The sequence below is a fragment of the Neovison vison genome, chromosome 3 (assembly GCF_020171115.1).
Source record: "Neovison vison isolate M4711 chromosome 3, ASM_NN_V1, whole genome shotgun sequence".
NCBI classification, from domain to species: domain Eukaryota; kingdom Metazoa; phylum Chordata; class Mammalia; order Carnivora; family Mustelidae; genus Neogale; species Neogale vison.
In genome coordinates, this window is record NC_058093.1 from 63,269,908 (window position 1) to 63,285,968 (window position 16,061).

A 16,061-nucleotide genomic window follows, 5' to 3' on the forward strand; every position below is an offset into this window, starting at 1 on the left:
TTATAGCAGCAATGGCCACAATAGCAAAACTATGGAAAGAACCTAGATGTCCATCAAGATAAAGAAGAGGTGGTATATATACACAATGGAATACTATGCAGCCATCAAAAGAAATGAAATCTTGGGGTGCCTGGGTGGCTCAGTGGGTTAAAGCCTCTGCCTTCGGCTCAGGTCATGATCCCAGGGTCCTGGGGTCAAGCCCCGCGTCGGGCTCTCTGCCCAGCAGGGAGTCTGCTTCCCTTCCTCTCTCTCTCTGCCTGCCTCTCTGCCTACTTGTGATCTCTGTCAAATGAATAAATAAAATCTTAAAAAAAAAAAAAAGAAATGAAATCTTGCCATTTGTGATGACGTGGGTGGAACTAGAGGGTATTATACTGAGCAAAATAAGTCAATCAGAGAAACACAATTATCATATGATCTCTCTGATATGAGGAATTTGAGAGGCAGGGTGGGAGGCTGTGGGGGTAGCAAAGGAAGAAATGAAACAAGGTGGGATCGGGAGGGCGACAAACCATAAGAGACTCTCAATATCACAAAACAAACAGGGTTGCTGGGGGGTGGGAGGAGTAGAGATAAGGTGGCTGGGTTATGGACATTGGGGAGGGTATATGTCATGGTGAGAGCTGTGAAATGTGTAAGCCTGATGATTCACAGACCTGTACCCCTGGGGCAAATAATACATTATATGTTAATAAAAAGAAGAAGAAGAAGGAAAGAAAGGGTTCTAGAGCTGCCTGTGCTAGCACATGACAGGGCAAAGAGATTCAAGTCAGTATGAGACCGAAGAAAGGTAAAGCAAGGGCAGTAGCTCACTCTGCTCTTACAGAACACTTTAAAATAATCCCTAAGCAAGCAGACATTAAATTATTAGAATTAGCCTCAGGAGTATTAAGGTTAACATGGAAAGGGAAAACATAAGGCAAAGAGAAATAAAAACTTATGCCCACAGTAAAACTTACTCATGAATGTCCATCATAGGATTATTCACAATATCCCCAAAGTAGAAAGAACTCAGATGTTCATCAATTAATGAATAATCAAAATGTAGTATGTACATACAATGGAAAATTATTTAGCAGTTAAAAAGAAATGAATTACTGCTGCACAGATGAACCTTGAAAACATGCTAAGTGAAAGAAGCCAGACACAAAGACCACATATTGTATGATTTCATGTATAAAAAATGTTCAGAATAGGTAAATTCATAGAGACAGAAAGTAAATTAGTGGTCGTTGGGGGCTGGGGGGTGGAGGGAATGGAGAGCAATTGCCAATGAGTACCGGATTTCTTTAGAGGGAGATGAAATTATTCTAAAATTTGTGATTATTGCATAATGTGACTATATTGTGAATATACTATAAAACATTGAATTGTATACTTTAAAAGGGAGGAATTCATAGTATGTGAATTATGTCAATAAAGCTGTTAAATAGACATAATTCAGTATAATAACAAAGGGTGTATAGTAATAGATAAGCCTCAACCTCACAGTGGAAGACATAAGGGGACAAAAGGAAATAGAAAATTGGAAAATCCATACAACAAAAGTCCGACATTCAATTGAGTGCAGATTCTGAGGAAATTTCTTTTTAATTTCAAGGCCAATGGTACAGAATGGTAAGACCTAATTGGTGACCTAGACATCCTATGAGTAGTTTTATCCAGCCTGGCTCAGAAAGACAGCTTTTTGCAACTATGTGTATGACTTGGGCTTTTGGAGTGAAGGGCTTATTCCTCAACCAGGAGGCAATAATCAGTCAACTCTGAGAACACTAGTGCAGGGGATCAGGTAGAGGCAGAATGCCTGCAAGTTAACACACGGCATTCTGGGGGACTGCATTGTTAGGCGTCCCCACAAGGAAAGCACTGTAGATAAAGACAGGAAAAGCCCCGGGAGTAGTGCAACCAATACTGTGCTTTTTCCAGGAACTTTTCTTCATCAGTGTCAAACACCCAGGAAATAGGAATAAGAGACTATCTTTCTTTATCCCAACAGAACTACACCATATTAAAGTACAATAGCTACTGGAAATTTAGCTACTGACTGTGCACCTGAACCTTTCCTTCACCTGTAGTAGCAAGGAGGGATTTTGATGAGCATCAAAGTAGACAGTGCTCAGCTTTAATGGAAATCTATAAATTGTATGTTTTTGAAACACAAGGTTAGAGAGTGGGCTCATTGATTTGATAATACATTTAAAAAACACCTCCAGGGATGCCTGGGTGGCTCAGTTGGTTAAGCAACTGCCTTCGGCTCAGGTCATGGTCCCAGCGTCCTGGGATCGAGTCCCACATCGGGCTCCTTGCTCCACGGAGAGCCTGCTTCTCCCGCTGACTCTGCCTGCCTCTCTGTCTGCCTGTGCTCACTCTCGCTCTCTCTCTCTCTGACAAATAAATAAATAAAATCTTAAAAAAATAAAAAAAAATAAAAATAAAAAACACCTCGAAAAAAGGCTTTGCTGTGGGTACTAGAAAAGACCTTCAGAACATATTCAGGATTTCTCTGTAGGCAGCCTTTACCATTGTAATTCTTTGATCTCTTCAAGAATCCTAATTCAGTTACTTCACCACTTTCTCATAATCTATCAACCAACTCTTGGGTTCACTTCTTTCCTTGTCTAGTTTAAATCCAATAGACACCCAACCTTAACCCTACATGCAATCAAACTAAAAGAACTGGTAATGACCCTAGTACAAAAAAAAAAAAAAAAAGTTAATTTTAAGTAAGTATTGTAAACTGATTTTTAATTGTAAATGTCAACAATTACCCATAAGATGTATTACTTTTACAGTATGTAAATTAAGGAATAAAATTCTTTGTAAATTGAAAATAAAATTTAAGATTATACTGATATAAATCAGAAACTGGAAAAATAAGTAAAAATAAAATGGAAGTGAGAATATGCTAAATTCCTCATCATCAAACACTGGCATTAAAGAAATTATACATGAAATATTTTACTTGAAAACCTTCAGTTTTCTCATTTTAGGCTTCTATATTTTTTTCTGTTTTCTTTATTTATAGCCTTTTACTATATTAGCTAGGTTTTATTGCTTCTATCTTCCCCAGTGAGTGGGAGAGTACACATTTAGTAAAGTGAGAAAATGATGTATACCCTTCATAATCCAAGGAGAATCCTGACCTTTACTCCTTGATCTTATTCTGCCAAAGACATATCCACTTGGAAGATTTCTTGATGTCCCCACTCCCACTCTGGATCTAAGTATCTATTAAGGTTTATGGATTCATGTGGGCAACAGCACAGAGACACACTGGGTGTTAGAAGGAAAGCACAATCTTGTTTGATCTCACTGTCACCCAAATTCATCAACAGCTCTGCCAAGAGAAACTGCATTAGGGGAGATCTGTTCAGAAAACATGCAGTTTGGGCCTTCTGTAAGATATTCTAAAACACACTTGTGAATTAAGTAGACTTTGAGACTGTGTGTACAGATCAACTCATCTGTTTCCTACATAACTAGGTTTGATGGAATTAAACTTTGATATAATGCCACTGGCTAGATTGAGGGAAGCCCTTAGAAAGAGCTTAGAAACTCATCATTGATTATAGGGATAGTGCTGAGAAAACCATTCTGCTTTATACAAATCTTCAGAAATACTATCAAGCATACATTTTAATATGTGATAATTAATATGATTGTTATAGTAGGATTTATACAACTATATATGTTATAGATATTAAGTATAATGCAAATGTAAAAATATAATTATATTATCCTATAATAAATAAATTAATAAATTTATTTATTAATAATAAATAAGTATGAAATTTACAATAAAACTACAGTATTTAAAACACATAATATGTCTTATGATGAAATGTAATCGTTAATATTAAGTCACAGCCAAATTTATTTCTCTAGAGCAAATTTATTCATTTTTATCTTACAGAAATTGGGAATTATGGAACTATATCATGTGTCTAATACCAGAACTGCTAGAAACCTTAGAACCAGGGAGATTTATGAAAATATAACAGGATCCAAATGCATACAGTGGCAACTTTCTATATATTTGAACAATTTTGAAATAATTAAAAGGAAAGCAACATTTCATGGTTAAAAGCAAACAATCTTATTTCAACCTATTAACAACTTCAGGGACAGTCTTACTTTTATAGTCTTCTTCTTCAAGGGTATCTATGATGCTTTCTAATGTTTCATTATTTTCCAGCGGATCCCTCAGACACTTATGCTTCAGGTTGCCCATGAACAGCTGCAGCCCAATCAGGGCAAACACGCTCAGACAGAACACAGTCAGAATCATGACATCCGAGAGCTTCTTCACCGACTGGATTAGGGCCCCCACGATGGTCTTCAGGCCTGAACACAGGGGCCAAAAAAAAGTGTTCCTAATGAAATAAAGCCTCTGAATGAGAAATAAAAACAAAACACGAGCTTTCCTAAAAATGCATGCATTATATCAAATCGATGACTTTAAATAACCTAGTTTGAAAAAAGCCTACTATCTCAAAAGGGTAGATTTGCTGTTTCATATATATTTTGTTTCTATATATTACAGCAAAGGATAAAAATTGTGAACTATTTCCAAAGAGTAACCAAATTGTCAAAATGAATAATTTGGTTGCTCACACCATATTTGCTTGTAAAAATAATTTTTTAAAGGGCCAATTTGCAAATGCTTGTCAAACAAACCATCTCTCTGGAAAGACATTAAAACAAAGAGGCTGAATTGCAGCGCAGAGTGACAACTAATTTTCAGTTAAGAAACGGTTTGTTGTGGAAAGCTAAAAAAGAGTAAGACATGCAACACCCCCATGCTGATGTATTTTTTTAATCTCTTTTCCTAACTATATGAAAAGCAATAAAAACAAATTGAAATTTTCATTCCCGACTAAACAAAATGGAAAATCATCTGTTACACAGGAGGGAAAATTTCAAGTTGAGATGTGAGCCAAATGGCCATCTTCATCCTCTAAGACCCATGCAGTTGATTAAACTCAAAGGCTGACTTTTAATGATTGTGAAAAACAGAAAAAATCAAATTTAATTAAAATTGCATAAGAGAAAGTCGTTCTTGTCTTTCCTCCAAATGATCAAAGTCAGCCCCGGTGTTTAACCCCACTCTCACCTGGAATGACTGAAATTGTTTTCAGTGCTCGGAGAACTCTGAATGTTCTCAGCGCTGAGACATTGCCCAGGTCCACAAACTCTGTCACATATCTGTAATAGGGAGTTCACACACAACACAGTGACAACACACACACAAACAAACGAAGAACAACTCCCAAATAGTTGGAGTTATGAGTGGCCTAATGCTTCACACCAATCATTCCTTACCTGGAATTACAGAAATAGTTTTCAAAGCTCTCAACACTCTGAAAGTTCGAAGAGCTGAAACATTGCCTAGGTTTACAAATTCTGTTAAATACCTGTAGAATTAAATCAGAGTTATTCAGAATTTAGATCGAGTCTATGATACTTACCTGTGCCTTTACTCAAGGTGTTGCCTATATTTGGAAAATTCTTATTTAAATGGGTAGTTATGCAAGTCTTTTTTTTCCCCATCACAACTAATTTAATTTGATTAGATTTGATTTGACCCCTTTTATGTGAGCAAAATACAAGTATATTAATAAAATGGTTTTCAAACACTTAAATGCCTGAATAAACAATAAAATGCTTCAATTATTAGACCTCAATATTATGGTAATATAGATACTTAATATCCTATAAAAGTCAGCAGCAAACCTTAAAAACCATACATTAATTGAAAGAAGCCAGACACAAAAGTCCACATACTGTATGATTCCATTCATACATGGAAGGTGTAGCCCAAAAACCTTGATGAATGGTTTCCAAGGATTAGGGGGAGAAGGGAACAGAAGTGACTTCTTTTGGGGATAATGGAAATACTCTGGAATTAGAAATTAGTGATGGTTGAACAGCTTTGTGAACATTCTTTTAAAAAAATCCACTGAATTTTGTACTTTTATTAAAAGGGTTAATTTTATGGTATATAAATTATCTCAATTAAAATAATGAGATCCCAGAGAAGAGGCAGCTTTCTTTGACATAATGTTGTCTTATCGGCCAGAGGCAGTTACAGCTGCAGCAGTCACGTGGCCATGAAAGAATCGAGTCTGATGGACAAGGAGGTGGGGGTGGGAGTGAGGGAACGGGAAACTAGAAATCTTAAGACCTTCTGTATTGTCAAAATTCCTCCAATGAACATGCATTACCTTTAAAATTCGAAATGCTAGAGGGAAAAAATACTGTATCTAGGTTTGAGATTTAAAAAAAATACACAAGGGAATATTTCTGGCAAATATATTTGAGAAAAGAACATCACTATGAATTAATTTAATTTATATTTTAATGTAATATTTTTCCCTTAAAAATAAGCTGTGGCTGCGGATGTCATAGACAAGTCATTCACTGATGTTAGAATTAGTATGCAGTGATAGCCCTTATAAAAAGATTTGTTTTTGTATTTTAATGTACTTACTAGCTCTTGAATAGAACAGGTTATAAATAAAGGCCTGAGCTTTTTCTGTGATTCTTACGGTTTTACTAGCTTTTAAGTAAGGCACGGAAAAAGTGTGAACCTTACTTGCACTGCATAGATTATCCATCCAAGTGCTGAGCATATAGATGATCAATCTTAATGATGTCATACATTTTTGAATGGGAAATGCTTTCTCAAAAATTAGTATTTGCCTACCAATGACTAGCTTTCACAGAGTCTCCTTTAAATGCAAACTTTACATGCAGGAGAAGTCAGATTCCAAGGCTTATTCTTACTGGAACACTGTGCTGTCTATGATTCTCATGAGTTTTCCATTTCAAAAAACTAAATGTACTTACGCAAAAACAATGACGACAAAATCGAGCCAGTTCCATGGGTCACGAAGGAAAGTGAATTCTCCGACACAGAAGCCTCTTGCAAGGATTTTGACAAGTGACTCAAAAGTATATATTCCAGTAAAAGTGTACCTAGATACAAGAATCCAATAAGATATTAAATATGAGGGGAATACAGCACCATGTAAATCTTCAGTTTTTCTGCTCAGCCAAAGAAAGGCATCTATTGGCGTGTGGCTATTGGCTTATAGATCCACTCTATAGATTAGAATAAACTATAGATCTACTCTATAGTTTAGAATAAACTACAGGAAAGGTATTTTTCCAGAAAATCTTAAAATGTCCATATTAGAAATTCTTATAGAAAGTAGAGATATTCAAAATGACTAAGAACATAGGTATTAAATCTGCCTGGAAAAGTCCTACATTACTTCTATGAGAAAGGCACTTGTCTAAGAACAAGGCAGGACACCTGATACATTCATTCTTCTAGAAAAGACTGTAACATCTGATTATTCTGTTCTACTGGTAGCAGGTTAATACCACAGAGGAAGAAAAAATAATTGAAAGAAAAGCAACCACAGATAAACACCACAAGTTTTAGAGCTGCAGTAACTTAATGGCAGGAAAGGAAAGGAATAAAATAAAATAAAGACCATATTAAAATGACTTATACCCACTTACTCTACATTCTTGGTCCAATCTGGAGGGTTACTCATGGTCATAAATATGCAGTTCGTCAGAATGGTGCACATGATAAGCATGCTAAATAAGGTAGCTTAGAATCAAGGAATATATTAAAGGAACACAGTAGGAGCTTTGAATACTTGATAATGACACTTGTTAAAATAACTTTTTCATAGAAAATAATTTTTTTGCGATTTTATTTATTTGACAGAGACACAGCAAGAGAGGGAACACAAGCAGAGGGAGTGGGAGAGGGAGAAACAGGTTTTCCGTGGAACAGGGAGCCCAACGTGGGGCTAGATTCCAGAACCCTGAGATCATGACCTGAACTGAAGGCAGACATTTAACAAGTGAGCTACCCAAGTGCCCCTAGAAAATAATTGTATATGAGTTTATAACTTTTTAAAAAATCTCTTTGAACAAGGGAGTAATATATAAAGAAATTTATCCTAAAATGATAAAATTGTTATTCTCCCAATCTTCTCAGACACTTACACCAAACTATAGTGAAATTGGTAAACTAAGACTGGATATTTTCAGGTACAAAAGAACTAAAATCCCTATTTGAATAAATAACAAAAACTACATTTTTTTAAAAGCTTTTGTTTATTTATTTGAGAGGCAGAGAGAGAGAGAGAAAGCAGGGGCAGGGGGAGGGGCAGAGGGAGAAGCAGGCTCCCTGCTGAGCAGAGACACAGATGCGGGGCTGGATCCCAAGACTCCTGTATGTGACCTGAGATGAGGCTGATGCTTAACCGACTGAACCACCCGGCATCCAGAACAAACAACATTTTAAAGAACCCATGCCAGTAATCATTTTAAAAAGGATATGAGTGTACTAAAATCTTAATAGATATTCTTCTTAGAGAACTGAAAGGAGACAGCATGTACAAAGCCGGGGTGGCATTGAAACGAAAGATTGCTTTCCCTTTGTTCAATACTATGAAAGTCTGTGGGAGAAAAAGAAAACGTCATGAAATTGAGAACCCAAAATTTCATTGAAGCACATTTATATCAGCACTTTACCGCATCTGCATGTGGTAGGGTCCTATTAAAGAAACACTGCCACTGGACTCAACCAACGTGATGCCACTGCCATTAATTAGTGCAGCTGTTTAAGTCACCTTGGCCAATGAACTCCATCCATTTCTTCTTAGTAAATAAAGAAGTGAGCATTTGTAAGCACGGATTGCCTAGTGCTCCCCAAATATACTGTCTTCTCTTTTTCATATCCCTTTAACACCCAAAGCAGTAGCAGTAAGTTGTGGCCACTGGAATTAGTCTAGAATACAATTTCCTTCTTTCATTTCACTGCACTGTAAGCAAACTAAATAGAAACTAGCTATCTCTGATATTTGCCACAACAGCTTGAGAATTTTAATACTTGTAAGCTATTATCATGATTAAGAGCAAATGTTCCAAATTATGAGTCCTTTCAAAAACATATTTTCATAAATTCAAGGAATATTAACATTAGAAGAATCCTATTACCCAGTTCAATTTTCCTATTCTAGGTATAATTCCGATAACAGCTAAAATAATAGAGCACAAATTAAATGACTTCCTTGCTCCTACCCACAGTAATTTTTTTCAAGTAATACAAATGAACCAAATATTCTTGAAATGTGTTACTTAACCATGACACAATACATGACATTCTCCATGGCTTTGGTACTCCGTTAAAAATTTAAAAACCCAAGCAAATAAATAGCAACAACAAGAAGATATTAACACAATCTAAGAAATTTGCTGGGGAATCAGGGAGACCAACTTCAAATCTTTGTCTTATTTTTCTATAGTTGGTAGGGAAATGACCTGTGCTATTGAGAAGATGATGACTTGCTCTTTTGCTGTTGTTTAATATGAATTTTATATGTTTATGAATAGGCTTCTGGAAATAAATATTTTTCACCAAATTGGGGACCTAAGTTTGAGTATGTTGCTTTTTAACTGTATGTGGCAGTGTTCCCAAGAAAACAAATCAGAATCTACTATTTTCAGGTGCCCTTTTATAGTCTTGGTCACTTTCACTATACCAGTTATGACTAAACACAATTTAACATAAAGTTCACTTTTACAATTATAATCAGTTTTATTATTTTTTTAAATTTCACTTAAAAATTTATTTTATTTTATTTATTTGAAGGAAAGAATGTATGTGAGAGAGAGAGAGAGAGAGCACAAGCAGGGGGAGCTGCAGAGGGGGAAAGAAAGTGGGGGATTCCACACAGGGCTCCATGTAGGGCTTGATCCCAAGCCCCTAAAATCATGACCTGGGCCAAAGTCAGATGCTTAACCAACTGAGCCACCGAGGCACCCCTTAAGATTAGTTATAAAATTAATATCTAGTCTTAGAAACCACTGTTTTCTTTAATTGATACATTGTCCTTTTAAAAAAACTCACTCATCCATTATATTCTGCAATTGTGTTGTGAAGAACTAGGGCTCATGAGGTGATAAAATGCATCTGAACATAAATGAGGCATGGGTTTTGCATTCAGGAAATTTCCTAGAAAGGTGATACATACACAATAACTCGAATATGAAGCAAGATGTGACAAGTATAATGCAGAGAAATACAAATGGAAAAGGGTGACGGTATAGAGGAGACAGGGTCACACTTGTGTCAGAATCATTAGAGAGACTTCCTGAACCAGAAATCAGCTGAGCGAATGTGAAAATCACAGCATCACTGCCTAGACTTGGCCAGACACAGTTACCTTGCATTTGAAATTTTTACAAAGGAGAATTCATCTGTTATTTTTAATTTTAAATTCCCAATGTTTATTTAAATCAAAAACTTCTCTAAGACTCTCTGGGTTTACACACACCCAAGAGTTAATTAAAGGAAGGAAAAGTAAGTAAGCCTAATGAAGTTTGAGAGGTCAATCTAAGTCCCTTTAGTAAATTCTAAAATCCTCCTATAAAATACATAGATATCAAAGTCTGAATAAATTCTTTTAATTTTGTTCATCTATTTAAGAATTTGTTGAACATAAAATTAGAAAATTGTGGTGCCTAAAGAGCATATGCTTTGGTTTGGACAGACGTGATTCCAAATATCAGAACCACCAATTAGCAGCCTGAGAGCCAGCACTTAGTGCCTGGAAAGCCTCTAAGTTTCTGGCACATTGTAACTTCTTAGTCAATGTTGGGAGCAACTGCTGAAATTACAGGAAACATATAAAGCACAAAAGATATGAAGATAACAAGACATTGTACCTGTCTTCTTCATACCCATAGCAGAGGGTACTGATAACTTATTCTTTCATTTATTTATTTATTTATTTATTTATTTATTTATTTATTTTTATTTCATTTCAGTGTAACTTATTCTTTCTTAAAGACACAAACTCACCATAAAAGCACTGCATAACATTATTACATTATTTGAAAGGAACTGGGGACACAGTGAAGAGTTGGGAGTCCGATCCTAAATGTTATCTGTTAAATTAGTCTGTCACATAGCTAACATTACTCCATTAGTTAATAAGTCTGTAATCTTCCATTCAAATGCAAACATTTTCTCCTTCCCTCCCAAGTCACTTAAAGCCAGTATAACTGTACATCTCTACTCCTTGGTTAACCCGGAAAGACTCCTTTCCTCCTTTAGGGGTGGCTGGTTAAAGAACACCCAGAGCCCCTTTGGAAATAGGAAATGTAGTAGGTGTCCGTGCTGAGCCAGGAATTTTTGACGATGAAGCAATAAGTAAAATGAGGAAGTACTTTTTATTTTCCTTGTCTCATTATTTACTCATCATTATTTCATTCGTTTTTGTAAAGTTGTTAGCACAGTGGTCACTATACGGCAGAAACTAAATTATGCTAAGAGATGTTGCCCAACAGAATATCCCAGTAGAGGAACCAACTTGAATTTTTAAAAATCTACAAATTCTAGGGTATAACATTCTGCACATTTATTAATTTCCCCAAGCCCTCTCTCATCTAAAAATTGGGTAGGAGTTCCCTTCTCATATTATGATAAATAGGTGTGCTAACTTATACAAAAAGTCCAGTGCCGGACGCAGAGATCCTCAATACATATTAGCATTCTTCTTGCCATGTCACAATACTGATTAATCAATCAGTGCTATGTACTATCTCAAGGCCTTCACAGGTATTCTACTTTTTGTTGTGTTGCCAGCCTGTTGAGATGCTGGTTTTAACGTGAAGCAAAATATCAGGTATTGCTATTCAGAGCAATGACCACTGAGGCAGACGTGTTTCGACTGTCAAAATATACCTTCATCATATTTTGTATTTCTCAAGATATTTACAATCTGATTTGCTAGATGTCTTATCAAGAAATAGTCCTTTTAATAATATTTTAAACAAATAAAATATGATTTGATTAAAATATGATTTGATAAAAATATGATCTATTTTTATTTCATTATTTTATTTATATTATTTATTATTATTTTTCAAATATTTTATTTATTTATTTGAGAGACAGAGAGAGAGAGAGAGAGGGAGAGAGGGCATGAATGGGGAGGAAGAGCAGAGGGAGAGGGAGAAACAGACCCCTTGCTGAGCTGGGAGCTGGATCCAGGGCTTGATCCCAGGACCTTGAGATCAAGACCTGAGCCAAAAGCAGATGCTTAACCGAATGAGCCACCCAAGTGGCCCAGAATATGTTCTTAAATGGACATTATTCTGCCTTTCTTGAACTTTCTAAGTCTCTAGGCACTATATTAGCAAAGCAATGCTGGAGAAAGTTATGGAACTGCTGATCTAATCCTTTACAGGCTCCTCTTAGTCAACTTCGACTTCAATCCAGCTATGTCTGCTACCATGTCAGAAATGCTGTACTTCTCATTTTCCCAAGAGAATAAACGTTCCAGGAGTTGTTTTCAACTTTCTCCCATTTCCTTAATGTAATAAACACCTTTCCAGCTCTGCTACTCTGAACATTTGCCTTCCAGAGGACAACATCCACTCCTTTGCCATGGAAAATATTGACGCCAGCTAACATGGATTTCCTGATGCTCCTGCCTTTACTTCATTACTGCATTACTTCAACCTCTCAGGACTCTTAAAATCCAATCTCTGTTTGCCCCTCAAGCCTCTCCACTTTTCTAATGCAAATATGAACGGATAGGTAGCTTGTATCTTATCTGTTAACACCTACAACCAGCTACATTATTCCAACCCTCTGCATTTTTCTTTGGAAAATAATTTTACTTTCTTCTTCTTCTTCTTCTTCTTTTTTTTTTAATTAAGACATAATGTATTATTAGCCCCAGGGGTATAGGTCTGCGAATCACCAGGTTTACACACTTCACAGCGCTCACTATAGCACATACCCTCCCCAATGTCTATGACCCAGCCACCCTCTCCCTACCCCCACCCCCCAGAATTTTTCTTTACTTTCAAGGGGTTATTTATACCCTATGTTAAAAGGTTTTCACTTTATTTGGTGTCTCAAGTGACCATCTTTCTGGTGGAAAAAATTTCAAAATTTTCAGCATGAATGTACTACTACCGACTTCCTTTTTTATTTGCTCTCCACCACCATCTTGCTTTATTTCCATCCCCAACACAAACTGCTTGCAAGAAGTTACCTGTTCCTTCTCTTTGTTCCTTCCAATAGCCCCTCTTTATTCTCACCTTCCTGAATAATTTTATGAGATACTCCCTCCCCTTCTGTTTTGAACAATGGAAAATCTTCTGATTTATGTCCTACCTCTCTGACCATCTCAAACTTCTCTTTTCAATACCCTAAATGAAGCAGACATCTAAACCCCACTACTAGCTGAATGGTCTTTTATATTCCTATGGATTCAGCTGTCACCTGCATGCAAACACATTCTGGACAGATACCAGGTCTTCCTTTTCTAATTGACAGTAATTTCGCTCCTGCAGGTATATATCTATGTCATGTCCCCAAAAGAGAGAACATTATATTGAATATTCTAAAGATTAAGAATATCAAAATAATATGTCGATGACAGAACCAGTTTTGATGAAAAACTAAAAGTACATGTTCTGAATATTCTACATATGCATTTAACTGAACATTTTTGCCATGATGTGGTTTTTCACTAACTTCCACTTAATCTCAATTTAAGATATCTCTCTGAGCAGAAGCAGCAGAGCAGGCACTACTGCAGGCAAAATACACTCACTTTTTTGTCTGCATAGTAGGGGTCCAGGTCCTCCAGGGGCTCTGACACCATGCCTGGGGGGATGTCTCCGTAGATGAAGGGCAGCTGTTTGCCCGCTTCCAAGTCACTGCTTGGCCTCGGGCCTTCTTCCTCATCATCCTTCTTTTCTTCTTTGGGTTCCTTTGTTTTTCCTTCAGCAATACGTTGTTCAATGAGGGCAAGGGACTGTTTTGTAAAGTAGACAAAACTCTGAGGTCCTGGGGGAGGCAACGTTGCCATCTTTTCATCCTGTATATTTTATTTCCCCGTCAGCTCCTTACATAAGAGGCCTAAGCAAGAAAATAAAAGAAAGAAAGAAGAAAGAAAGAAAGAAAGTGTTAAATGTTTGCCAGCCAGAAATGGCACATTAAAAATAATAATAAACAGATTTTGGGGTGCCTGGGTGGTTCAGTCAGTAAAGCATGGGACTCTTGATTTCAGCTCAGGTCATGATCTCAGGGTCACGAGATGCACTTGCCTCTGGCTCCTTGGTCAGCAGGAGAGTCTATTTGAGATTCTTCCTCTCCTCCACTCTTTTCCCTCTCCGCCCCCACCCCCCACATCAGTCCTGTGGTCCTGTGCATGGTGCTCTCTCTCTCAAATAAATAAATAAATAAATCTTAAACCATACTTTTCATTTCAACTATAAGAAGTAATGTGTTTACAAAATTATTACGCTGAATTAGCATTTATTAACTACTACACATAAGATTTATTTCCCACACTCTCTACCATCTTTATTTAAAAATCTGAACTTAACACTTCCCAGCTTCTAAAGTGAAAACTTAATGAAAAAAAAAATTGATTCCTTTTACTTTTCATCAGCATTTGCTTTTAGTGCAATTCAATGAACCTTTCTCATTTAAAATTCTTTGTGACACTGCTTCTGATAGTTCCACTCTCCAGGTTCTGTTGCCTCTCTGATCACCTAATCCTCTTCTGTCTTAATCTCAAAACTTGCTCACAAACCACTGCTTCTCCTTCTTGGGGAAACTCATTTCTGTGAAATGAGGTGATGGAAAGATTGGTTTATTCTATTTTTGCATATTTACATTTTCTTACAATTACATATCCCTTTAGAAATCAGAAAAAATATATTCTCATTTTGAGTTTAAAACAATTTGACAAAATATTTAGGAAGAACAAAGAAAAGAAATTTGGAACATATATGTGATAGACTCAATTTTAAAATTAAAAAAAAATCAATAAGATATGCCTTCAAACTATGACTTCCCTAAATAACTTCTATGTGTATCCAAAACCTATAGGGAAAAAAAATACAAAGTAAAAAAGTCAAGTTCCACATGTTATTATTTTGGAATGTTGTAAATAAAAATGCATAAAAATAATAGTTCTCATTTTAAAAATGAACTCAATTTCAAGGAGTCGAGTCAGGGCAACTTCATAACTTCTGCATTAAAAAATAAAAATGAGTCTTTTTTTTTTTCTTTTGGCTCAGAGTCAGGACACAGCAACATCTAATACGTCAACCCACTGTGAATGGCTTGAAAAGCTGTATAGTAAGTAATATCACCAAACACAGCAGGAGAGTGAACTAAGAGAAGCCATGGTCTGCTCTTTTATTTTCCAATGCTGAACATGAAAATTAAGCAAATCACAGTAGTGACAACACAGATTACATAGATTCAGAAAAAGAGTAGTGACAACACAGATTACATAGATTCAGAAAAAGTTTTCCAAAATGGAAAACTATCCGTTTCCATATCACACAAAATAAACTTCAATTACATCTAGAACAAAGGGGATGCCTTTTACCCTTAGTTATTCGGCCACGGTATAAGAACATTTCTTACCACAAATCTATGTATTCTAAAAAGAACTCTTGGCCTTCTAGAAACTACCACCTCCACTTGAGAAATAAGGCAGTGAGTGCAGTTTCCCCCTGGGTTTAGGACACTGCTCAACACTTCTGGAAACCATACAGGGGAGCAGAAGATGACTTCCCTCAAAGATTTTCAGTATACACACACATGGTCTTCTGGAGAAAAGATGGCAGAAGAAATGGTGTTTTGTACACCCTATATTTCCACTGGAGGTGTCAACTCTTTCAGGAATTATATGACAAATTCGGGTAAGCAGATGTCATGAACTCTGATGTCCAACCCCCAATTCCACTATCTCTATATCCCCTTTTCCTTCTTGTTTTCCCCTCACTCTCTATTCATGCACACCCTCAACACCCACATTCTGATTCACTGAAGTATATACAGACAGCAGGCCTGGTGGGTGATTCGTGTCACTGGTACTATGATAGGGAGGTACTTCCCAGGTTAGGCTAAAGTGAAGGAAGACACTAAGCATCTGCTCACAATCCCGGTCTTGGAAAGTAAGCCAAAGAGACTCAGATCAGATTCCATCATT

The 16,061-nt window shown here is 36.4% G+C and overlaps 1 protein-coding gene and 1 long non-coding RNA gene across 3 annotated transcripts in view; one reads left to right on the top strand and one right to left on the bottom strand.

Moving 5' to 3' along the window:
- SCN9A (sodium voltage-gated channel alpha subunit 9) overlaps positions 1–16,061 on the bottom strand; it is a 171,193-nt gene that overhangs the window by 89,046 nt on the left and 66,086 nt on the right. Inside the window, exons 2-7 of the mRNA XM_044242258.1 lie at positions 13,662–13,969; positions 8,365–8,483; positions 7,531–7,620; positions 6,850–6,978; positions 5,323–5,414; positions 4,135–4,344 (exon numbers count right to left, since the gene is read on the bottom strand). Of these exons, the coding sequence (XP_044098193.1) occupies positions 4,135–4,344; positions 5,323–5,414; positions 6,850–6,978; positions 7,531–7,620; positions 8,365–8,483; positions 13,662–13,919 (898 nt within the window). The 5' untranslated portion in view covers positions 13,920–13,969. The remainder of the gene's footprint in view (positions 1–4,134; positions 4,345–5,322; positions 5,415–6,849; positions 6,979–7,530; positions 7,621–8,364; positions 8,484–13,661; positions 13,970–16,061) is intronic.
- The window catches only part of LOC122902555, a 35,437-nt gene that overhangs the window by 8,327 nt on the left and 11,049 nt on the right, over positions 1–16,061 (top strand). The window lies entirely within an intron of this gene.